We start from the raw sequence: 25134 nt of genomic DNA, 5'->3' as shown, positions 1-25134 counted from the left end.
ATTTATAAACGGGAAAATGATTTGTAATTTTTATTATTAACTCAAATTAATGTCATTAATGAATTAATTCGTATTATTTTTAATTAAACTAGTAGCAATATATTACTAATTTGATATGTTCTTTCATATGTTTATTAAATTATTGTTCATATTTAGGTTACATGAAATAGGAACTTAATCATTCTATTACTACTCCTACTAGAGCACATTATTATTTTCTATAAGAATACGTACGATCAATATTAAATTGTTTATGCTAAAATAAATCTAATAAATAATTTACATTCTAATTTTAATTTTAACTAGATTTTACAGTACATCGCGTAAAGAAGATAGGTTAAACTTAAAAAATTATTGTAATATGTATCTTCTTTCAGTACGATTTTTATTTTATTGTATTTTATATAAATTGTTATTTTAAAATACATTAGGAAAGCTAAGTCGTATTCACTCTATATAATCGTAGTTCCATGATAAAAACTAGTCCTCGTACTTACGTTTGTCGGCTACACAAAGCAATACTAAGAAGTTTTTATTATTTAGTGACGGTTCGAATGTCATAACTTTAAGTTTATGTACAAAGTTTGCCTGAATGAAACAGTATTAAATGTTATTGGAATAAATACGATATACAAGCATGATGGAGGCTGAAACTGTTGGTAATCTCGTTCAAAAGATGATTATTTCACTTTTTGGGGAACAAAAACCAGGTATGAAACATAATTTCTAGCTTCTTTCTACATTCGAAAAATATTTTACTAAATAATATCAATTATAAACCAAATATTTCTTACTTTCACTTGTATACTTTTTCAGTTTATTTGGCTCTTTCTCTATGTATACAAGGTGTTTCTACTCTACTTTTTACTTTCATTTTGTTTTCCCATTAACTCAAACTAAAGTAAGACAAAAATATAGGTATTATCGCTCTATTATTACAAAACAAGAATAAATCCTATAATCATACAACAAAATTAAAAGTTGCGGTACAAATGTAGACAAACGGCTGGACATTAAAATTTTATTTGTTTATTAAGAATGAAATGGCAAATCCTGTAATTAAACAATAATAAACTTTATGTATTAAGAGCAAATATTTCATTAATGAAACTGTAAGAATCTTTCGAAGAGACATATACGTTCTGAATCAATGATTTTAGAAATAACTAGGAAGTGGATGCGCTTCTGCCTTGGATTATTGTCATCAACCCAAGGAGTAGAAACATTACAAGAAGATGAAATTACTGTAGGAAGCCAAATAAGAGAAAAGTTATCAGTATGTGATGCAGCACAGTTTGATAAATTATATAATGAGTTAAGATCTGGGGTATGACATAAATATAATTTTTTAAAATTAATTATTTATCTACTTCTTTATACAGTTATAAAATATTTGATAATCGTATCATGACAGTTTAAAGAAAATTGTTTATATTGTTAAAAATGACAGGTTACCATTTATATATATTTATATATGTTTTAGTCATTGAAGAACAGAACACAAATCCTGATATTTTTGTTAAACATGTGTCAATCAGCAGAACAGTTAAGGGATAGAGTTTTCTCAGCTCCTGATTTGAAATTAGGTTTATGCTCGTCTTCTGCATCCACTAGTGGTAAGCAATATATTTTTACAATCTAGATCTTCTTTTATTTTCTAACTGGCTTAACATTTTTATATTTAATATTTAATATACTTTGTTATTTAGGACAATCATCTGAAATTTCTGCACCACCACAAATTGTATCTATAAATAACACAGACAAAAATACAAGAGATTTTTTAACCAGTTCTAATAAAATATATGGAGAAGAGTATATTTCAGAAGATATATTGGTTCAAGATCTTATATATTCTTTCCTAGGTATTGAAGGAAAGATATTAAAGTTAGACTCCAATTATGGTTTCCAAATAGATCCAATGATTAGCATTGATAGGCCACGGAAACAGGCTACATTGAGATTAAGTGAACTTGGATATTTACATAACATAATTCAAAAAGGTTTAGAAAGAATGTCAGTTGCTTCGAGTGGCCAAGTGGCTGATAGTTTTATTGCATCGTTACATTCTGAGTTATCGGAATACTACAGGTTTATAGCCCTTATTCAAGAAGAAGTGAGCAGGTATTGATAAAAATGTAATCTGATGACATATAATATTCCATCAGTTTATTATAAATAATAATGCGTTTAAATGTGTAATAGAGTTCAATCTGAATCAGGAATATACAGAGTTACACTGTCCCATTTGCATCTTTGGGCATATGATCCTTTAGAAACTTTAAAATGGCTAGCAGGTATAGTAAGAGCTTGCCAAGGACAAAAAGGTGGCGCATTAGCTTCTGCAGTATATGAATTTAGTAACCATGGTGATGCCAGTGTGAAAAAATTAGTTAAAAGGATTTTACAAAGTGTTTGTGATCCTCTGTACAATATGTTGATAAGATGGATAGCAGACGGTGAATTAGATGATCCGTATAGAGAATTTTTCATTGAAGCTTGTGCTGATATTACCGGAGAGAGAATGTGGCATGAGAAATATCAAGTTCGCAATAATATGCTACCATCTTTTATTACAAAAATGCAAGCTAGAAAAATTTTAGGAACAGGGAAAAGTATTAACTTTTTGCGTGAAGTGTGTAAAGATTTTACTCCATGGCAAGGAAAACATACAAAGATGTTCAAAAATTTCAGCGAGGAATATAAAGGTAATTATATGTAATAATTAAAACCTTGCTAAATAAATACATAAATTTCGATACATTTGCTCATACTTTCCCATATACGTATCCGTATGTAACTTCTGCAACAAAACTATGATACGTATATGATTTTAGCGAATATTATAATACAATTATACAGTTTTATAAAATTGCCAAAGCAAAGCATAAATTAGAATTGTTTAATAAGGATATATATTTTGTTTATAACAACTCTGAAAACTTCGATTCAAGTAAATATTATTTAGGATTGCAGATCTTTTACAGAAAAGAAGCATAAGAGCATTACATGACAAAACAAATTTTATTTACTTGTTAATAATATACAATATCTCCTGTAGTTTTAATAATTTGGAGATCGTTTAACTTACAAATGAAAGACAATTTTTTGAAATTTCCTTGCATGTTTTGTAGTTTTCTCTATGAAATGTATGTACATTTTTCTGCAAAATTTACATGTTGTTTAGTTGACGTTCTTTTCGATATGGACCCCGATGGTCGATTACAGACGATGATGGACACAGCTTATAAAGAAACTTCAACTAGAGTAGTTGAAGTGTTAACAAAGCAGTATCACCTCATGGAACATTTACATGCAATCAAAGGTTATCTGTTATTAGGACAAGGAAACTTCATTCAATATCTTATGCATTTATTAGAGTAAATAATATTATCTTTTATCATTCTTCCTATTATTTCTAATCTTTGAATTATTTTTTTATTAATGTATTTATATTGTAGACCAGAATTAGATAAACCAGCCAGTTCTGTATATCCACACAACATCTCTTCTATTTTGGAAACTGGAATAAGAGCGACTGTTACAAAGATAGATGACTTAGATATACATAGGCGACTTGATGTAAGATTATTAGCACCTTCGGAAAATGAAAGGGGATGGGATGTCTTTATTTTGGATTATAATGTAGGAGGTCCTATTGGAACGGTAGGTATGGCGAAATAATTTGTATCTTTTAAAAACAGACGTTACATTTAGTAAGCAATACTAACAGTAAAATGTATAAATAAAGAGTATCTTAAATTTGCTTGAGAACTTATAAAAATATTCTTTGCTTATTTTTAAATATCATTTTTTTTTTTTTATAACAACAAAACGAATAAGAATATTTTATCTGTTTAGATTTTAGAACCTTGTAGGCAAATATATCAGACTGTATTTTTTGCTTTATGGAGAGCAAAAAGAATGGAATCTATATTATCTGCAATTTGGAAACGTCAAATAACTTCAGCAAAGATGTTCCGTAAAATGCCTGAAGTATTGCCAATTCAAACTCACATTCATTTAATTACAAGTAGTATGGTTCATTTGGTTCATCAAATGCAATATTTTTTCTTATTTGAGGTAAGATAGAATATTTTAATTTTGGTCCTAATTAACTGTTTTAATTAATTTAAAATGTTAAGAGTATTAATAAATTTTAAGGTAATCGAGTGTTCTTGGGATGCATTCGCAAAACAATTAGCACAAGCAGCATCATTGGATGATATTATCACAGCACATAACCATTTCATAGATGCTGTAAGACGTGGTACACTGTTAGATGAAAGATCACAGGTGAGCACATATATAACTTTCTAAGAAATTATTATCTTATTGTAATCCTCTTCTATGCTCTTTCGACAGGAACTTATGGATCACTTACGTTCCGTATATGGCCCAATTTTAGACTTACAAAATCTTGAAGAAACGTTTCTTACACGTGCAACACACGAGTACGAAGCACGATTAAAGGATAACAATACGTTAAATGTAACTCTAGCAATGTCAAATCGGTTAGATTTGTCAGAAACTAATGATGCAGAAATTACCAAACGTCAAGCAGCATTTTCGAAATATTTAAACACACTTTCAATTCAGCTTAGATTGCTTTCGAGAACATATCAGGTAATATGTCATTTATATTATTAATTACAAATATTTCTTTTATTCCTTTATCGTCAAATTAAGCCCAAGTATAGCGGTTCTTAAGCTAGATATAAGCTTATATATATACATAATAGTATATAAAATAAATCACGAAATTACGTACACTTTCACTTCTTTCTTACTTATTGTAATAAGAAACGTTCAATTTCTATTACTTAAACATAATTTTATTAAAAAATTTTCTTTAACAGGATAGAGTGAAAAAGTTTCTTATAATGCTTGCATCAGCCGAAGATGTGTCTTTACAGTTGTTAAGTGTACGTTTAGACTTCAATGAATATTATAAAAGTAAAGATAGTCGTCTTGTTGTGCCATTAACATATTTGCACCGTAGGCAAAGTGACCAAAGCTATCTTAATTGTAAATAATAAGTAAAAAATTTATCATCGCTAATTATAAACATAATTTAAATATGTTATTTTTTTAATAAAAATTGTCTAAATAAAAATTTATTTATGTTAATCTTTCCACATATTATTTTGTCTATGTATCTTTAATGTTTTAAATATACAAGGATCAGCTAGAAAATACTTTATTTCCTTCTCTATTCGAATATTTTATATAGTTATATAAGTAGCAGAAGATTATCAAAACGAAACAATTACTATCGGCAAATGTGTCTTAATCATTCTGATAATTCAGGAAAGACAATCATGATTTTTAAAATCTTTTTTATCTTAAACGTAAGATTGTACGCAATCAGTTGCATATAATTAGGAGATTTCACAAATAAAGATTTGATATTTCAAGATTAAGGATAGGATTATAAATCATATAAACGGTATCATTATAGTGAATTCTGCCTATAGTACTGCGTCTGTGGCAGTGTATGCGCTAATTTGGTCGTCGGTCGCATGTAACTGGACGAGATAAATAATGTATAGAAAAATATCAATATGTATATATATGTATTCTTATGTCCATAAAAGATATACAGATGTATCTCAATCTCACAACATTTGCTAATTAAGTCCTCATAAAATTACACATTGTAAAACTGAATCTTGCCAGAAGTTGCTAAAGTTAGGAAGTTTTTTATTTATTAAGTTTTGTGTTAGGAAAAGCAGAGCCAAAGGTTGGGCAATAGCAGATATTATATCACTAGGTAGGTATTATTCATATTCTTCTTTCTTTTTGTTATTATTTAATTTGTAGTTTACAATTTGTCGAGCTGGACAGTATTATTCATTACGATGACAATTATGAGAATATAGAGGTACGAAGATAGAGTGAGTATGCGTGAGCGAGATGAAAGGGTAATATAAGAATAGAAATAGAACGCTGGATAAACGCTAATAATGCATGCGCATATTCGTACAGTAAAGTATGTACAGTCTGTCCAATGATTGAAACTTTGAGTATCACTAGTTGGGTAGTCAATGAAATTCCCTTTACGTTTACTGCGTCGTCTCGTTGGACAAATTATACGTGAGAAATAATACTCAACGATCAACGAACGGCATCGGTGTACATGTCTGATCAGACGAGGATAGAAGGAGCCTCTATGCAGCGTTCTATCTATATTCTCATATCGTATTCACTTATAGGGACCCATAGAAACATCATCATACTCTATAGTAACATATGACTCATATATTCTTTCCTTCTTATCTTCTTATTTTCATGCATCTACCCACTTACACGGTAACATATGACTAGCACACTCTATCCTTGTATCTCTACAATTATAAATGGGATTCACCGCTTTGCAAGTTGCAAAGTGTATATAAGTTGCAGGGTTGAATGTTTCAACACAGAGTTTGATCATAAAGCGTTTTAAACAGTCGTTAGAATTTATTTAATTTTTTATTTCTGTTCAATTTAGTTACAATGGGTTTTTCAACAGACGAATTATTAAAAGAAGTTTTACAGTACCCAGCTGTACAAGATATGAAGGTTACCGTAAATTCAAGTGGAAAATATGCAATGATAGTCGGTGGATCGACATTTCTTGGTGGTATAATTGCTGGACCTCCCGGACTTGCACTGGGTAATTATTTAATTATAATCTACTTTTTAATTATTTATTGTTTGGGTTGTATATAAAAATTATTCAATATGAATGTAAATTTCTATTTTTAGGTGGTATACTTAGTAGTATTATATCAGCAGTTGTTGGATATCATGAATTTAAATCTGTTCCATATATCATTTTGTACGAAGCTACTCCAGAACAAAGAGAAAAACTAGCAATATTAATAATGAAGTACCTTACTTCAAGAAACATTTGGACTCTTGGAGATCTCTTGTATTTTAATAAGGAAGAATTGGCAGTAGGGATAATACCTATAATAACAAAATTTTTATCTAACTACATGCATTATTCAGTAGCAAACTGATTGTGGATTAGAAAGAGAGATCGCCCTGTTTAGAATTTATTGACCAATATAAAATCTATAATTACTTTTGACAAGAATGAATATTTGTAATTATTGAAGTAATTACTTCAAGAAAAACTTTACATCTTTATTTATGTATATAAGAAAAACTCTACATCTTTATTTATGTATATAATTTAGTGAAACAAAAATATTCTAAATAAGGAGAGATCCATATTATTGTGCCTTTGAATATAAATAATGTTTCGGGTTACAAGGTCTAAGAACGAAGGAACTAATAAATAGATTCCTATTTATGTTCCTTATAGCCTTTAGCTAGAGCTACAAGGTTAACCTTTTTGGTAATGTCCTTTTGCTATATATATATATATATATATATATGTATATGTATGTATGTATGTATGTATGTGTATATATATATATATATATATATATATATATGTATGTATGTATGTATGTATATATATATATATATATATATATATATACATACGAACGTGCTCCATATCGATTCTATTGTATTGTAACATTAAGAGAGTAAAAATCTGGATCAGCATAAAATTATGCATTATAGTTATATTTATACCTTTATTTATTTCAATATATTCTTCTATTACAAATTCATGCACTCGTTCTTCTGTCAGCCAACCTCAACAGTAATAAAGTACAGTGTAAAAAGAAAAATATATGTATGCTTTAAGTAGTTTAAAATGTGTAAATTTATCTGCGTTTTCATAACCTATTTGCATCCAAGCGCGGATTAATCCGCTGCGACTGTCTTCTATCACCAAGGGCGGATTATTACGCGCGCTGCGACTGCTTTTTATTTCAGTTGCTAAGTATTCTTCAGATGTGAGAGTTCACGTTTGACCCGTTTGTCAGCATCTCGTCCATATCAGTTTATTGTATTGACCATTTTAAAGAATTCCACGAGAAATAATATGATTTAATTTCTTATTTCTTATTTTTCTTAAATAAATAATTTTTTCTTTCTTCCTCTGTTATAAAGAATGTAAGATGCGACGTTTGAGAAGTAACATTGTCTACCAATCGTTTTGAACAGTAAATTTTCTATAAACTACATGAAGAATTCGGATGTCATTTACTGCACCTATGACCGATCGCGCGCGGTGTTAGGGACTAATTCTCTAAAGTAGAGCCATGATGGGTTAAATCTTAAAATTTTACGCACTCAAAAATACAAATGGTATCCAGTTTCAAATTTCGCGCTCGTTTTTCGCGTTTCGCGCATGTCCATTAAGTATACGTATAATAGATGCTGTGTTTTATGGCTTTGCAATAACAATATTTATTGGGAATAGATCATTTTTGTTTATCATTTATAAGCTTTTACGTTTTTTTGCATTTTAAATGTATTAGTACATAAAAAAACTGTTAATGTTACATGTTGATGTCAAATCATAGTTAGGTTTCGTGACAAAAAGTTATCATTAAATTGGGTTCCAAGTGGGTTCCATTTGCGTATAAACTATTCTTTTCTTTTTGCAATATATATCATTATTGATTTATTGACAATTGAATTACTATAACTATTATAATAACATAAATATTGTATTAATTAATAAATATTAGTATATTAATTATTTTTTATGTGAGATACTTAAGTAACATAACACCAGATGACGCTGTTTCTTTTTCAACATTAGATTGTCTCGTCTTTCAATTTCTTTTTATACGTGTATGGAGTAGACGAAGGTACGTTAAATTAGAAATGTTTAAAATTATTAATAAATTGCAATTATTTCAGCATCTGTTTAACTGATTATATTTGATGTTCTGTTAAAATTTCTTAAAAAGTTTAAAGTTGTTATAATACTCTTAATGGTAATATTTCAATATTTATAACATGAAAGAAGTTGCACACATGGCACGTTGTAATAAACGTGGTTGTGTGTTTTTCAAGGAAATCGCGTGAACACGATTTTGTAGCTGTTACAGACATCATATATAATTTAATTTAACATCATATATAATTCTGTAAAATAAATTATTTAAGAATGAAGGACTTTTTAAAAAGTATCATGAATGTTTTAAATATGTAGTGACATTATATTGAACAAAAGCGTGAAGTGCGGATGCCTATAGTCCTGCCTCCGTTTGCTTATTATCTTTTTGATATCCACGTTTCTTTATACCAAACTATTGGATATCGAGGATAATGAAAATATAGCGTTATTGAATAACAATCGGGATACGGTGTATACAAATTACTGGGAAACAAAGAAATATAGGCGGTAGTTATATAATAAATATTTCCAATATATCATACATAATTTGCAATAAACAGAGAGAGAAAATGAGTTATTAAATCTGTAATTGAATAAAGAAGGTTATCATATTATTTGGAAAACATTAATTATACTAATGATAAGTAATACATTTTTTTTCTAATCATTGTAAAAAAGTATTTTAAAAGTGGATTATTGTCAAAATATAAATTATGCGACATTTGTAAGGTAAGTTTTTGGGATGATATGTATAATATTTTTTTTTTATTTTAAACCTTTTTTGGCTTGTACAGCCATAAACTTTCCTAAAAACTTTTGTACAGAAAAAGAGTTATTTTGTAGATAAAAGAAATTTATAAAGGAAAGAGAAAGATCCAACATGCCACAGAACGAGTATATCGAGAGGCATCGTAAACTATATGGACGACGTTTAGATTATGAAGAGAGGAAAAGGAAAAGAGAGGCCCGTGAGCCTCATAAACGTGCGGAACGTGCTCGTACTTTACGTGGTATAAAAGCAAAGATTTTCAATAAAGAACGGAGAAATGAAAAGATCCAAATGAAAAAGAAGATTAAATCTCATATGGTAAAGAAAGTGAAAGAAAAATCTTCCAATGTACCAGAAGGAGCACTACCTGTATATTTATTGGATCGTGACATTAAAAAAGATGCAAAAGTATTGTCAAATATGATAAAACAGAAACGTAAAGAAAAAGTTGGGAAATGGGATGTACCAATACCTAAAGTTAAAACACAGTCAGAATCTGAAGTCTTCAAAGTAATGAGAAGTGGAAAGTCTAAACGCAAATCTTGGAAAAGAATGGTAACAAAAGTGACATTTGTTGGTGAGAACTTTACTAGAAAACCACCAAAATTTGAAAGATTTATTAGACCAATGGCACTTCGTTTCAAAAAGGCACATGTGACTCATCCTGAGCTAAAAGCCACATTTTGTTTACCTATTATTGGAGTTAAAAAGAATCCAAGTTCACCAATGTATACAAGCTTAGGTGTTATTACTAAAGGAACAATTATTGAAGTGAATATTTCAGAATTAGGTCTTGTAACTCAATCTGGAAAAGTAGTGTGGGGAAAATATGCTCAAGTTACAAATAATCCTGAAAACGATGGCTGTATCAATGCTGTATTACTTGTATAAATTCCTTTTGTTGAATTATTGCATTATGTATGCTGATAATATGTCTATAATAAAAATTGTTTAAATGTACATTGTTGTTTGTTAGTATGTTTTTTAAATATTTTTTCGAATAACTTTTAATGAAATTCCGTAGATGATACAAATAGGTCTTTATCTTGAAGGTAGAACTTGAAACTACAAAAAGAAAACATGTAAAATTTTTGTATGTTTTGCAGTTATAAACGTTTACCATGCAGATATTTGTGAAGACTCTAACAGGCAAGACTATCACTCTTGAGGTCGAGGCATCAGATACTATCGAAAATGTTAAAGCAAAAATTCAAGATAAAGAAGGTGACAATCTATATTAAACACATATTTTAACACTTTGAGGGCTGGAGACGCGAATTCGCGTCTTACATATTTCACGCGGTATGCTACAAAAATGTTAATTACCGTTAAATAAAACAGTAAAACAAGAAAAAGCAATGGATGCTATAAACAAAATGTTATAAATGTGTTTTTACATTAAATGCTTGAATAATACTATACCAATATATTAATATATTAAATATAATATTGGTCGTTTTGAATCTTTTCAATCACTCCAAATAAACGTGGGAATTCAGGCTATATACTTCTCAGAGCGTACAGTCCTCAAAGCATTAAATATTTCTTAAATAATTTTTAAAACAAATCTGTGTTTAAATTTTAGGAATTCCACCAGATCAACAAAGATTAATCTTTGCTGGAAAACAATTAGAGGATGGTAGAACTTTATCAGATTATAATATTCAGAAGGAATCTACATTACACTTAGTGCTACGTTTAAGAGGTGGAGCTAAAAAGCGCAAGAAGAAGAATTATTCAACCCCAAAGAAAATCAAGCATAAGAAGAAGAAGGTCAAGCTTGCTGTACTCAAATTTTATAAGGTATTTTAATAACTCTTTTAGCTTTAATTTAATACATAGCTAAATAATGTATAACTAACCTGGAATAATATGTATATATATATATATATATATATATATATATATATAGTGAAAATCATTAAGTTAAAGTTAATCCAATGACCTGCTAATTGAATATAACAATTTTCTAGAATTACAAACCTTCTAAAGTATTCCCCTTGTCCCTGCACTTTTAAGGCACTAAACCCTATCGTATAGGAGGTCACATTGAATTCATCATGATAGCCGAGAACTAATTACATGAACACCCTGTATATATTGCAATTTAATTGCATCATAAATGATTGGATGACTCGTTGTATTTGCTCTCGTTGAATGTATGATTGCTCATGGAAAACTTGCGCGCGTTATAACTTTATATGTATTTTGAATCGGGTTGTGTAGATTTCAAAACAATAGAGTGATGGCAAAATACAGTTCATTAAATAAGATTTAAACAAATTTTAAACGAAGAAATTATGTTTATTATTTATTATCAGTTGCAAACTTTTATTGCTCAAATTCTTTAAATATATTGTTAAATAGGTGGATGAAAATGGAAAAATTCATCGCCTGAGAAGAGAATGTCCCATGGAACAATGTGGAGCAGGTGTTTTTATGGCTGCAATGGAAGACCGTCATTATTGTGGAAAATGCGGTTATACTCTTGTATTTAACAAGCCGGAAGATAAGTAAATTCAAAATATATGACTTCATTTAATTGAAGAAATTTCGTAAAGTAATTTCAATGTCTTATGTTATTCCGTGTACCCCCCCCCCCCATATATTGCGTTAGGTATTATCATATTGATAATGTTAAAATAGAAAAGTAACAAATTTTGTTGAAATGATAGGGAGAAGTACAATTCTTAAGACTATAATGCTCTAAAAATTATTTATTTTTTCTTTACATTGTGCTAATATACAACTTTCATTCACACAAACAAACATATAAATATAAATAATGTTTTTGTGTATAATATAAAGAATATATTAAAAATATAACTTAGTTTAATTTAGTATTCTACATGGAAAAAATTTACGTACATATACAACATACTAGAAACACTAAAAGTAATAAAAACGAACAAATTTAAATTGCATTTCCTATTGATCATAAACAGTTTGCGTGTGTATTGTTGTGCATTTGGAGTTATCAACAATCATCATCATCATCATCATCATCATCATCATCATCATCACAGAGCGCACTTGTGTACCTAATTATAAGTTATATGCAAGTACAACAATAATTAGTTATAATAATAATATTCTTATTAAGTACACTTAATTGAAGTTTACTAGAATCATGACTTTTAATGACTTATCGCATTATAATACTCACGTTACTTTTATCGGAATATTTTTACACAATTCTTTTTTACATTTCTGAGTGACTTCGCTGTTCTGTTGTACGCGAATTAAAGCTTTTCAAGCTCGGTTTTAACACAGAGAACATTTTTTCCGTCGCAGTTGGATGAATACTCATTTGTAATTCTGTTAACGATTCCTCTGTCTTTAAAATTAAGAAGATAACTTTAACCGGTTATAATCTACTATTGTAATTCTATACAAATAGAATATATATATTATGTATATAATCTATAATGGAATAGAAATTTTACTTGTCTAAGTAATTGTGCAGCAGTATGTAATACTCTTTGCCATTTTCTCATTTCTATATTATGCAAACTTTCTTGCTGTTGCAATAAGTGAATCCAATCTTCTTCGGTTTTTGGTGTATTTCTTCATGTTGAAAAATTAGAAATACTAATATAAATATCAATTTTATGTAGTAATTTATCATTAAACATTTAATGTACTAATACGTACTTTAATACATGTAAATCCATAATAGTATAGGCTGCTGCTTCTTCTAAGCCCCATAATTTATAATACAATAAACCATTAATTACCATCAAACATAAGACAGCAATTAATAGCATTGAACTGATTATCATATTTGAGTCGCCTCGAGTAGCAGAAACTGCACATGAAAAATTTGCATGTATTGAGTTTTATGAATTTCTATTCTTATATACTGTATTTTAATATCTTATTGTACCATTGATTTCATACCAGTATTATCATTAATATGTGGCATGTTTAAAGAGTTTTGTAGAGCGGAAGACGTATGATCTGAAGAATGAGTTTGTAAAGAAATACCAGGGCCGGTGGCACGACGTCGTCTTCTTGCTTTTCTTTTCACTCCTCCACTTCCAGTAGTTTCTTCACATTCTACCGTTAGTGCTTTTATTAAGCTCGTAAAATATTCATCTATTCCAGCCCAACAATTTTTCTCAATAACGCCTGTTATTGTTCAAAATATATAATTATCACTTATAAATAAGAAAAACACATGTCACAAGTTCTTACTTTTTACAAAACCCCATACATTCTTTTTGTACTTTATTTGAGCATAAATTGCGATACTTGTTTCATTCTCAGAAGCACTCGTAATGCAATAATGGAGTAATACAGAAAATGAATCTGCATATGGGATTCCAGCATTTACGCTTTCTACATCAATACTGTATAAATGACCAGGTCTGCTGCATGGTAACATTATCTAAAAATCCCATTATAAGTCATCATTATTATATATAAACGAATTTGAGAGAACTATTTTAATAGGGTATTAGTAAATATAAAAGCACTCTGTAATTAATATATATTTAATTGATAATAGTTTTATAAAAATAACAACCTGAGTTTCTGAAATATGAGAGGTTCTTGGTCCAATAGCCTGAGACAGTGCTATTGTAAATGATAAATTTCTAACTTTCTGGCCAGTTTGCTCGTTTTGAGTCCATTCTGATTGTACTAAATCTAAATAGATGAATATGTCTGATAAGATAACGCCATAAATTAAAGTTAAATATGTTAATAATAAGTAAGTCATAAAAATATTTCTATATTAATTTTATCATTTTTATAGACTTCTTATGACACTAGATATGTGAATTTGTATATCTCACCAGTAGTTTTACGAGCAGTTTGAAAATCTAAGAAAAATTTTGAATTTGTAAATAGCAAGGTAAATAATTGATCAATATGGATAGGGAATGTAGCCTTGCTTATTTGACGGCCTTCATGTGGTGAGGTACACACTACACTGCCTCGAACGCCTAATTTTACTGAAATCATAATGATTAAAACATTTATATAACAGTACGAAGAATAATTTAATCGTTATTAATGGAACACAGATAGCAATATAGCTTCTAAAGTTGAAGCAAAATGCAACTAGTTGATAATTATATTCCTCTAATTTTAAATAATATTGTGTTATTGAGATCGAAGGATAATTGATATCAAAATGTCAAAAGATATTTTTGGATGTTTTTTGCAATGTATTTAAAAATAATCTAACTTTCAAATTTTCAAAGAATATTTTAACCATCTTAAAAAATCACGTATTTTTGTATTTTAAGAATATTAAAGGAGAATCATATAAACATGAATTAATCTATAACAGAGTATCATAAAAATAATTTGGTATAAAAATTATTGGAAATAACTTTTTTCTACAGTATATCTGGCATAAACATTTTAAAAATTAATCAAATGGTATAGGAAACAGTAATATAATAAATAAAAATGATAGTAAATAGAAGTCCATGATATTGGAATCAGTAAAATGTACAAACCATACAATTAATTCTTTCTTGCTTATCCATGTGAACATTATTTGAAACCTCTTGAATAATATCTGTTAGATACGAATCACATGTCACCAAGCGCATATCTTCAATGTTGAAATGTTGAAAGAATAACTAAGCAGTTTTATTTTTAACGGCTGCGTATAATTAGTATACTATGGAGCGTAGGTAGAAAAAAAATTGGTTTAATAAGGAATTCTGTAATAGTAACAACCCACATATCGCACGAAAATTGATGCTGATGCTAAGAATATCTAATAAACGACAAATGTACAGTGAACATCATCATCTCAATGCTGAACTAATTCACGCGATTACAAATATTATCATTTATTCTTTTAAGTAGATATAAAAATTCTATCTTTATATGGTAAAGCATATTTATATCTTTGGGACATGTTTTGAGATCTATCTTAATATTATATTCTTCACATTTGTAAGGTAAGTAACATACATTCCTAATGTTAATGTCTTCTGTAGCGGAGGAGTTTCAAAAAGAGATTTAACAAAAAGACACCACTATCAAAGACTTACATGCATGCTTTTCTGCTTCACTTTCTGTTGTATCACTTAGGTCTGTTGCATCGATAATAGGATCTGGCCGAGGCAAATGATGAACTTCTGCTTTTGTTTCAGAGATTGTATCTGGCACTCGAGTTACTGCATGTTCTGTATTACCACTTTCTACCTTTGATATAAAACACATCATTTCATAAAAAAATTAAATTAAAATTAATACATGATATTGAAAAACAGAAATAGCACACGCTGATTGATAATACACTCTAACACCAATCATGCATTAATTTCTGATATGTTAATATATAAATTACCTCGGAAAATGATTCTACGGATAATCTTGTTGATAACTTCTCTTCATCAGGTGCTGGTAACGGCGGAACATAATCTTCATCATCCGATGTTAAACCCAATTCATCTCCATAACAAGAATGTACAAGTTGCCACATTTCAGATGCACTCATAGGCTTAAACAATTAATTTCTTATTTAGACACTTCAAAGTCTAATTACATTGAAAGTTTTATATCATTTTATATAAAATTAATACGAATAAATATTTGTAATATGTTCCGATATCACATAATTTTCATACCTCACCAATAAGAACATTTTGCCATACACGAAATAACATTACATATGTTTTATCTCTTGCACCGAAAGATGTCAAGAAAAACTTGTCAGTGGCAGTGCATATTAAAATTGCATTAGGTATCACAAGTGCAGTTTTTTCTTTGGTGATAGATGTAACATCCTTCCAGCGTAAACATACTAGAGTTTCCCAACTAAAAATATTTGCATAAAAGCATACGTAATTTTGAGATACATAGAGTCTTCCATGAACTAATATTTCACGTTGCAGTGCACACGAATAATCTAGAAATTATATGTTTTCTGTTATGTTTAAATATATTTGCAATCTGATATGATTAATATGCTAATATTATTATAACAGTGATAAGAATGATTTAAAATTTGGAGCAAGCTTACAACAAAAGCATTAAGAAAAATGAAGTATCAGCATTGACAGCACCATGTACTATATTTTACTATCAAAAAATCTTACATGAAAATTAATTACTTACCGACAACTAATCTTTCATCATCTGGTACATCTTTAAATATACGCCTAAAATCATCAGATCTAGACTTGTAAGTTGGATATAAAACGTGATACCAAGATTTTTTTTTATTTCGTTCACTACTCCGTGTTTCTTTTTTACCCTCGTGTGAACTTTTCACAGCCTGAGAAGAATCTGACGATTTGTTTGCTATATCTTGTTGTTGCTATATCATGTTTTTAAAATGAATTATGCATTAATTTGAGACAAAGGAAATTTCATAACAAAAGATGTTTTAATGCTAAAATCTTAAAATGTACTTGATGATCATCCAATTTGTTGACACTATTAGATTCCTTGGTACTTGAATCATGACTTGTTTTGGAGTGATCTCGTTTATTACGCACTTTTGGACTTGGGCGTGGTGATAAATTTGGACTTGAAACTGGACTATCTTTCTTTTCTCCACTTGCGCCACTCTCTTGTACATTATCTGGTATACCATTGCCTATGTTTGTTGCTGTTGGATTCTGATTTTCCAACTCGGTCATAACTTCACGATTGTATATTAACAAGTCCTCCATTGACTTATTCCTATCAAATTAAAGTTGCAAATCATTAAAAATAAAAATATATTAAAACAGCTATTTTAAAATATATACGAAAAAGAAATGAATAAACAATAAAAAAAAAAAAAAAATACAAAATAATGTGAAATAAGAATATCACTGTAAAATTCTTTGTAAAATTACATACATGTTTGTGGTTGGATATTTTTGAACAGATTCCACTTCAAAGTGCATAATATGTAATTATACAGTGTACTCGTAAGTTTTGTTTGATGAATGCTATGAACTTGTCACAATTTTAGAATAGAATACAATTTCTACCGAACGATGGCATTACAATACAATAGGTACCGATAATGTAATGCACTATTTTTTACTGTTAATACATTTTAGAAGCAGAACATACGTGTGACTTTTTACGAACTGTATAATCGTTGCGGTAACGACAATCCATTTCAACTAAAAACGTGAACCGTTACCAAACACGCATCAATCGTTGTCATTCATGTAGACTTATAATAACTATTAACCTTCTGTTTAATTATCAAATTCGTACTTCCTTAACAAAATTTTTATCAATGTATATCAATGTTTAAAAAGAAACAAAAAGTACCGACAATGAGTACTTCAAAAACGATCCACCATATTGAAATGGCATATTCTCTTTTCCGGTCCGATACGAATCAAAATTTTCAAAAAATTAGCATGAACGTAATATTATAACATAGTTTAGTCAATAATCGTTTAGTAACATAAAATAAAATGTATCAATTACGTAAAATAAAAGCTGGATAAATCTCGTGAATGTAGTTGTATCTTTTTCTATTTAATCAATGTATATATTAAATAACACAGTTAGTAGTTACGCGTGGAAACAACATTCTTTGCAAAAGCCTTATGTATGGTATGTAATCATCAATTATCGAGAAATGGTCAAATATATTAGTACTTAAATTTTAGCGTAATGTCCTTATTGTGACATTTGCATAATAGTTTTCATAAATATTGCAAGTTCATTAATTGATTACGTATAGGTGTATATACGTGCGTTTATATGTACACACGCGCGCGCACGTACGCACACACACACACGCGCGCGCGCGCGCGTATGTATATATATATATATATGTATATCTTTTTTTTATACTTTAGTAATTGCATTTCACTTGTAATAGCGAGTACGTTATTAGTAAAAAACGAAATAAAAAATCATGATTACAAAAAGATATCCAATAATGTTAAATAAGCAGTTGTTGCAACACTTAGATGATAGATGATTAGATAAAGCACATGATGTAGCATTCATCGCAAGCATCATCGTTTTTATTAATCTTGATACATATTAGTTAAAAAGTCTTGTACATATAACATCTAAGTTGTTTGGTTGTATCGAGTTTGAAGATTATCTTTATTTTTTTATTCAAGAAACTAAAGTGTAATTTGAATCTTGATCATGGAATTTAAGAAGCCTAATCGATCTAGTAGCTGCACATGGGAGTTAAACGCAACAAATTCACCACATACATGTAGAATGGAGTAAGTTTATAACAAAAGTATTAACCAAAAAAGAAAAAGATTAGAAGTATTAATCGTATTAATAGGAAATTATTGTCATAGATACATCATTGTTATACTCAGCGAAAAGATAGAAGGTATAATAAAAATAATATCTTGCGGTATAATAAAGATGTAATTATAACATAAAAATTACAATCTACAACCATATCGTTGATTAAGTCCATTATACATATAATAATTACATAATTATATAACCGTTTCATTTTATTTTTTCTATTAATATAGGTTATATTTTTTCTGTGAATAAATTTCAGAATTCTTGATTTAGATAACATTGTATAGTAGAAGAAACACACATCCGTATGTATGTTTTCTATTTAACTTCTTGCAACTACGTAGTTACGTGACTTAAAAGTTGAACACATCTGTGTGTACATATATTCTTTAAATTTTATTCATATATATTTGTCCATCGTTATATTATATTGTTAGACCAGCATCGAATGATCCATGATTATAAGATTATTACTTTCGAAATTGGCATAATAAGTACTTAAAAATTAGAGTAAAGAGACTATAATTTATTACAAAAATTTGTTTTTTTAATTAAATTTTAGTTATAGAAAGTTGAATTTCGTAAATCAATAACATATTATAATCATTTGAGATAGTAGAAAATGATTATTTCAAAGATCTAAAAGACAACTGTAAAAGTTTTGGTTCAAAAATTCAAATAAATAATTCTTTTTGTCTTTTTTATTATACTTAGCCTATTCTTTAAAAATAAGAAATACTTGGAAGATTTTAAATCAAATATAATACCGTTATTCTTAATATTTGTATAGTATGCTTATTTACTTTGTTGTGTAAGTGTTTATATTTTATATAAAGCTTTCTTTCCTTTTTTTAAATTTCAATGTTGATTTTTATTTATATTATTAACATGATTTTTATTTCAGAAATGGCGACCGTACCAAGATACTTCCTGATATTTTAACTACTATTGGACAAACTCCACTTATAAAATTGAATAACATCCCAAAATCTTATGGGATTAAATGTGAAATGTGTTAGTATTAGTTTTGTTTATTCAATATGTAATTTGGAAATTTGATATAATTAAATATTAGTTTACTTTTAGATGTAAAATGTGAATTTCTTAATCCTGGTGGTTCTGTGAAAGACAGAATCGCATATAGGATGGTGCAGGATGCAGAGGAGAAAGGCTTGCTAAAGCCAGGATATACCATCATCGAACCTACAAGTGGTAATACTGGAATTGGTTTAGCAATGGTTGCTGCAGTTAGGGGATATAGATGCATTATTGTTATGCCGGAGAAAATGTCTGATGAGAAAGCGTCAACACTTTGTGCACTTGGTGCTGAAATTGTTCGAACCCCAACAGAAGCAAGTTGGGATAGTCCAGAAGCTCATATCAGCGTTGCACAAAAGTTACAGACAGAGATACCAAATAGTATTATTCTTGATCAGGTAATGTCACATATATGTGTACACGCTTTTGTATATTATTGAATATCGTACAACTTTATTACTTTCTATTTATGTTATATCGCTCAGTATACTAATCCTGGAAATCCATTGGTTCATTATGATCAAACTGCAACTGAAATTTGGAAACAATGTGAGGGGAAATTAGATTATGTAGTAGCTGGTGCAGGCACTGGTGGTACTGTTTCAGGTATTGCGCGAAAACTGAAAGAATTATCGCCAGATATAAAGATCATTGCCGTAGACCCCAAAGGAAGTATTTTAGATCCTGAATCGCAAGATTCAGAAGTTGGCTTTTACGAAGTAGAAGGAATTGGGTGGGTATAACATCCTTTTCCGTTATATCAAGATACAGTATCTTTTTTTTTGTATTTTGGATGATCGATGAAATTGTTTTTAGCTATGATTTTGTACCTACAGTGTTAGATCGTAACGTAATCGATAAATGGGTAAAAACCGAGGATTACGAATCATTAAATGCTGCTAGAATGCTTATACGTGAAGAAGGTTTACTATGTGGTGGTAGCAGCGGCTCTGCGCTTATAGCTGCCCTAAAGATGGCTAAAGATATTCCCGAAGGAAAACGTATAGTTATTGTTTTACCCGATGGAATACGAAATTATTTAACTAAATTTGTATCCAACCACTGGATGGAAGCTAGAGGATTTTTGGTAAATTATACATAATATCAATCTATACAAATACTGTACTGTTTTATTAGAAATTAAAATGATGTATCATTGAATAAATTGCAGCAAGCTACATGTCAAATTGAAACAAATAAGTGGTGGTGGAATATGAAAGTTTCAAATTTATCTTTTGATAAACAACCTTTGTTGAAGGAAAATACAGTAACATGTCAAGAAGCTGTTCAAATGATTAAAAATACAGATATACAACTACTGCTTATTAGCGATAATGATATACATATAAAAGGTGTTATTAGTTTGAATAGAATTTTGTCAAACATAATATCTGGTGCAGTAAACTATACAGACTTTGTAGAAAAGACTATGGTTAAACAATATGTTACAGTTAAGTATTCAGCATCTCTTGGATATTTATCACGGATTCTTGAAAAAGAACCGTATGCGGTAATTTTAGATGATGAACGCGATGATGCTTTTGTTGGAGTCATAAACCAATTTCATATTTTGAATTTTATTACTAAAAATAATGGATACAACATCTAATAATCATTCGATGTATCAGGTCTTAAACATTAACATACAATCGTTAAACCACTTTTAAGATTATCTTACTCGTTTGTTTCATTATAATTATGTTTTTCATAATTTTTACTTTTATTATACTCTGTAGCTGTAAAATTGGATGTATATACTTGGATACTTATAACTAGCATCTCCGGTTATTTTATGCATTTAAATTAAACATTATACAATACATTTAAGGTATATAGGTACTCATTTTGAAAAAAATGTGAAACTTATCATATGATCAATTTTACATATTTGTAGAAAAAAAAAAATATATATATATATACTTTTAATAAATAAATCCTTATAAAAATTATCTTGCATTAAAATATATGGTTTATGAAATTTCAATCAAATGTACGTTTTAACGCACTACCTGTTGTTACAACTAGACGAAACGTTATCTTCTGATTCTCTGATTTTTATGAAAAACCTAGTCGTTAGATATTATTTCGTAATATGTATTAACTTTTATTGAACATGATTTTGCATTGTATTTACGAGCATTAAATTCTTTGGACTTGTACATGAAATTTACAACTTGGTAACGTAGAAATTTCTGCATTGACGGTACTAATAATTCCGAGATTAGCTAAACTTCCTCTTAAAAGTCCACAAGTAAATGTCAATAAACGAGGACTTTCCTGAAGATATTGTTTATTACTATTAGTACCTACTTTATTCAATAACCGAAATGAGTTGTCTTGTAATACATATACACCATGGTGATTTGTCCTTAAATTATCAATTTGTTTATGATAAAGACCAGACCAAAAATCAGTACAAATAAATTTTATCATATCCAATTCATCTTTAAATCGATTCCATTCCCTCGTCAATCGTTCAATGATTCTGTAGCCAACACTGAATCCCATCCATTCTAGTCGAGACAGCTCTTCTTCCCCTTCCTTTATACATTAGATATTATGTAGACATTATCGTACAAGTTATAACGTTTTTATAACATTTAAATTTTAATATCAAAGTATCAGGTTTTGATCCAACAAAATTGAATATTAAAATGAGAGTTTTAACATTTGATATCAAAATTCGTAAATTTGATGTATTTATAAATTGATAATTACAAAACATAATAAGACATTTGTAGTTTCTCTTTCACTGAGTGACTAATGCTTTATCGTAGGATTTAAAAATCTAAAAATATATTATCATAACAAGTGATAAAAAATGTATTAATCGTACATTTATAAGATTGACACATTTCATTGTATACTGCTCAACTAGTGATGTGTATTTTTAAATATGTCAACAAAATTAAAGTATACAATAAAATATAACATTTAAGAGTTTAAAAGATAGTTGTAAAAATAATGTTTTAAGAAAGAGTCAAACTATTTTACCGTATTTAAACAAAAAATGTTAGTCAAATATATATAAAATAATAAAGGATATAAGGGATATAAAAAAAAAAAAAAAAAATGGGGAGAAATACCTATATAATATCACGTAGTGCAAAATTCTTGAATTATGTAAAATTTATGGTATTGTGCATAATTACCTTATTTTTACATGATTTACTCAGAGTATAATTAACTATCTCAGCGTGTAAATATTCGAAAAGGCATTCATCAGCTTCCCCGGATGCGTGAGAATTAGTTTTCGTGTCAATTACTTGTGGCCTCATATTGATATTTTAAAAAATCACGAGTTATTATTATAATATATAAATAATATATGCAATGTATGAATAGATCGTATATTATTTTATGTTCACAAAATATAAAGACAATCTGCTGCTAATCTGTTTACTATTTATACATTGCACAGTATAATATGAACATTTAACCTTATTTGTCTGGCTTTTATCATTGACTAAGAATTGAATAGACACGATATGCAATCATTCCCTGCTCCCTACAAGCAGAGATGAGTAAGTAGAGAGATGACCAACGCTTATGGGCGAAATTTAGCCAAGAATTGGACTGCGACGTGTATCTGTGCGTATCTACGTTTATTTCCTTTCTGGTATAAATTTGCTTGATATACCGAAAAGACGGTCCATGTTAGGAGCAAACGCTCCTTCGAATATTCGAATAACGCGTGAATGCGCAAATGAGATGTGTAAATAAGAACGTTTAGTAATGCAAAGCGTTCTGCGTAAAGCAGGTAATGATGAAAGTGTCACGTAAAATAACAAAATAAAAAAGGAATTTGAGGTAAAAAATAAAAAAAAGAAAACTTTATTTTTTTTCTAACATCAATACACTTTACAATCTACTTCCGAACTCTAGGCGTGACTTTCTAAGACTGACTCTTATGATTTTACTTTCGATCGGATCCGATTACTTTCTTTTGTCATCCCTCAACATCCCCACCGTCCATGCATTTGCTAGGCGTCCGCGATCGTTGCCACGTGCTCTTTCTTCTAGAACCTTCGATGGAAGGACCGTTGGGATGTTGATGGTTCATTAGGCACTTCAGCGATATACATTGTCGCCGAGTGCCGCCACATCTTTATCTCTATCGTCAGTCCGTCGGATTTGAAGTATGCCGGTCGTGACAAAAGCGTGAAAGTATAAGGTGAGATGAGGAGACGAGGTGTGTAATAAAGATGTCGTAAATTATGATGAATTAAGATTGTAAAATATGTAAAAAGTTGTAGACGTTAGACTCTTGGAAGTTGACATAAGTGAGAAAGGAATGAAAAGAGAGTATAAGATGTTAATAGGTAATACGTAAGGCAATATTTTGGATTTTGTGATAGATATGACAGACGGCCGGAACTGCGGGAAAACAACAAGGAGAATAGAATGTACGAGAAGGTATCTCAACTCCTGTTAGACAAGGAAAGTTACATCACAGACAAGGAGAACTATATTGTGCGACAAGGACAGACGTACTTCTCCCTCTAATTTCACGATTATTCCTTTATTACTATTATTATTATTATTCCCGAAATTTGATGCGCAACGCTAATAAATATTAATCTACGCACTCGTATTTAAGCAATACGCAAAATTAAAGCAATCTATTAATATTTAATATTAAATATAAATCGTATATCAAATGTTATCCATGTTCGAATAAAAAGAACGATAGAATCGTTTATATTATGGCTGTCTTAATTAAGATAAATTAAACGTTACCAAATTTCCATGAAAATTAAATACATAATCGATACGCTGTTGGGCGACACATACACGTCCACTACCACCATTCCTGCCCATTCGACCGCTACGTATCCGTTGCCGCGTTCCAGTGGATCCCCGTGGGCGGACGCCGCCGGCGCTGATGTCCAGGTGACAGCCATCTATATCTCCGGTCCAGTCCGGAGCGTCCAGGACTCTGTATGGCTCCGCCACCACCGCTAAGGCCATCGTGCTCGCCAGGATGGTTTGAAAGAGCAGGTCTTGTGCCCGTCTTGACCGTCCCAGATTGGTCTGGAGGATGCGCATCTTCTTAATCCCCTAAGTTCATGGCTTCCATCGCTTCCTCCGCTCCAACCTCCTTGCTCGCGGGTTTAGAGTCGGGGATTTCCTGCGGCGAGCCTTTCTTGTTATCGTTTCCTACCGCGAACTCATCGGTCGCGGGTTTGGTTCTGTATAAAGAAAAACTTCGAAACGAATTAATCGTCGTGCGCAATCTCTGTCGTGATCGTGAGGGATGTGAAACTTTTCAAAGAGTCTAATTAGTCGTCAATTGAAGTTGATCTTGAGTTGATAGGGCGAGCCTATAATTCAATGTTTCCTTTTGGCAAAAGAAATTGTATTTTGA

At 29.6% G+C, this 25134-nt stretch overlaps 7 protein-coding genes across 15 annotated transcripts; 5 read left to right on the top strand and 2 right to left on the bottom strand.

Annotated features, from left to right (window-relative positions):
- The first annotated feature begins 637 nt into the window (after positions 1-637).
- Positions 638-5114, top strand: LOC100741519 (gamma-tubulin complex component 3 homolog). Of its 2 annotated transcripts, XM_003493413.4 has the most exons (11): positions 638-710; positions 1161-1327; positions 1484-1616; positions 1710-2124; positions 2206-2708; positions 3188-3380; positions 3462-3666; positions 3862-4083; positions 4165-4296; positions 4366-4626; positions 4860-5114. In XM_003493413.4, the coding sequence occupies exons 1-11, from the start codon at positions 638-640 to the stop codon at positions 5034-5036; spliced, it is 2481 nt and encodes an 826-aa protein (XP_003493461.1). In that variant the 3' UTR covers positions 5037-5114. The 2 variants fall into 2 exon arrangements, with proteins under 2 accessions (XP_003493461.1, XP_012247004.1); XM_012391581.3 differs by lacking the exon at positions 638-710 and having other exon boundaries at positions 1192-1327; positions 1451-1616; positions 4860-5036.
- A 372-nt stretch (positions 5115-5486) lies between these two features.
- Positions 5487-7084, top strand: LOC100749853 (protein C19orf12 homolog). Of its 2 annotated transcripts, none has more exons than XM_012391575.3 (3): positions 5487-5773; positions 6494-6658; positions 6751-7084. In XM_012391575.3, the coding sequence occupies exons 2-3, from the start codon at positions 6499-6501 to the stop codon at positions 7005-7007; spliced, it is 417 nt and encodes a 138-aa protein (XP_012246998.1). In that variant the 5' UTR covers positions 5487-5773; positions 6494-6498; the 3' UTR covers positions 7008-7084. The 2 variants fall into 2 exon arrangements, with proteins under 2 accessions (XP_012246998.1, XP_033179541.1); XM_033323650.1 differs by lacking the exon at positions 5487-5773 and adding an exon at positions 5823-6096.
- Positions 7085-8632: 1548 nt separating this feature from the next.
- LOC100741641 (ubiquitin-40S ribosomal protein S27a) lies at positions 8633-12088 on the top strand. The gene is made up of 4 exons (XM_024371078.2): positions 8633-8723; positions 10631-10748; positions 11110-11327; positions 11892-12088. Exons 2-4 carry the CDS (start codon positions 10646-10648, stop codon positions 12039-12041), a joined length of 471 nt encoding a protein of 156 aa, XP_024226846.1. The 5' UTR covers positions 8633-8723; positions 10631-10645; the 3' UTR covers positions 12042-12088.
- Positions 8651-10484, top strand: LOC100749734 (ribosome biogenesis protein NSA2 homolog). Of its 2 annotated transcripts, XM_033323646.1 has the most exons (3): positions 8651-8723; positions 9071-9262; positions 9599-10484. In XM_033323646.1, exon 3 carries the CDS (start codon positions 9636-9638, stop codon positions 10413-10415), a length of 780 nt encoding a protein of 259 aa, XP_033179537.1. In that variant the 5' UTR covers positions 8651-8723; positions 9071-9262; positions 9599-9635; the 3' UTR covers positions 10416-10484. The 2 variants fall into 2 exon arrangements, with proteins under 2 accessions (XP_033179537.1, XP_033179538.1); XM_033323647.1 differs by lacking the exons at positions 8651-8723; positions 9071-9262 and adding an exon at positions 9273-9484 and having other exon boundaries at positions 9599-10481.
- Positions 12089-12338: 250 nt separating the features above from the next.
- LOC100741276 (protein Aster-B) lies at positions 12339-17820 on the bottom strand. Of its 2 annotated transcripts, none has more exons than XM_033323642.1 (14): positions 17343-17820; positions 16901-17180; positions 16611-16812; positions 16121-16401; positions 15841-15993; positions 15542-15695; positions 14324-14482; positions 14053-14174; positions 13722-13914; positions 13425-13655; positions 13179-13332; positions 12971-13091; positions 12691-12861; positions 12339-12565 (listed from the first exon to the last, which is right to left on the bottom strand). In XM_033323642.1, the coding sequence occupies exons 1-13, from the start codon at positions 17387-17389 to the stop codon at positions 12727-12729; spliced, it is 2232 nt and encodes a 743-aa protein (XP_033179533.1). In that variant the 5' UTR covers positions 17390-17820; the 3' UTR covers positions 12339-12565; positions 12691-12726. The 2 variants fall into 2 exon arrangements, with proteins under 2 accessions (XP_033179533.1, XP_012247024.1); XM_012391601.3 differs by having other exon boundaries at positions 16907-17180; positions 17343-17819.
- A 554-nt stretch (positions 17821-18374) lies between these two features.
- LOC100741040 (cystathionine beta-synthase) lies at positions 18375-21504 on the top strand. Of its 5 annotated transcripts, none has more exons than XM_012391600.3 (7): positions 18377-18691; positions 18773-18807; positions 19633-19742; positions 19804-20164; positions 20252-20499; positions 20583-20853; positions 20938-21504. In XM_012391600.3, exons 4-7 carry the CDS (start codon positions 19874-19876, stop codon positions 21373-21375), a joined length of 1248 nt encoding a protein of 415 aa, XP_012247023.1. In that variant the 5' UTR covers positions 18377-18691; positions 18773-18807; positions 19633-19742; positions 19804-19873; the 3' UTR covers positions 21376-21504. The 5 variants fall into 5 exon arrangements, with proteins under 5 accessions (XP_012247019.1, XP_012247023.1, XP_024226845.1 ...); XM_024371077.2 differs by having other exon boundaries at positions 18381-18691; positions 19815-20164; XM_012391596.3 differs by lacking the exon at positions 18773-18807 and having other exon boundaries at positions 18375-18691; positions 19815-20164.
- Positions 21505-21844: 340 nt separating this feature from the next.
- LOC100741162 (trafficking protein particle complex subunit 6b) lies at positions 21845-23253 on the bottom strand. The gene is made up of 2 exons (XM_003493410.3): positions 22919-23253; positions 21845-22307 (listed from the first exon to the last, which is right to left on the bottom strand). The coding sequence occupies exons 1-2, from the start codon at positions 23042-23044 to the stop codon at positions 21906-21908; spliced, it is 528 nt and encodes a 175-aa protein (XP_003493458.1). The 5' UTR covers positions 23045-23253; the 3' UTR covers positions 21845-21905.
- Between the last annotated feature and the right edge of the window lie 1881 nt (positions 23254-25134).

The sequence above is a fragment of the Bombus impatiens genome, unplaced genomic scaffold (genome assembly GCF_000188095.3).
Source record: "Bombus impatiens unplaced genomic scaffold, BIMP_2.2 scf_1081, whole genome shotgun sequence".
NCBI lineage: Eukaryota > Metazoa > Arthropoda > Insecta > Hymenoptera > Apidae > Bombus > Bombus impatiens.
This window is presented reverse-complemented; position numbering and strand designations above follow the sequence as displayed.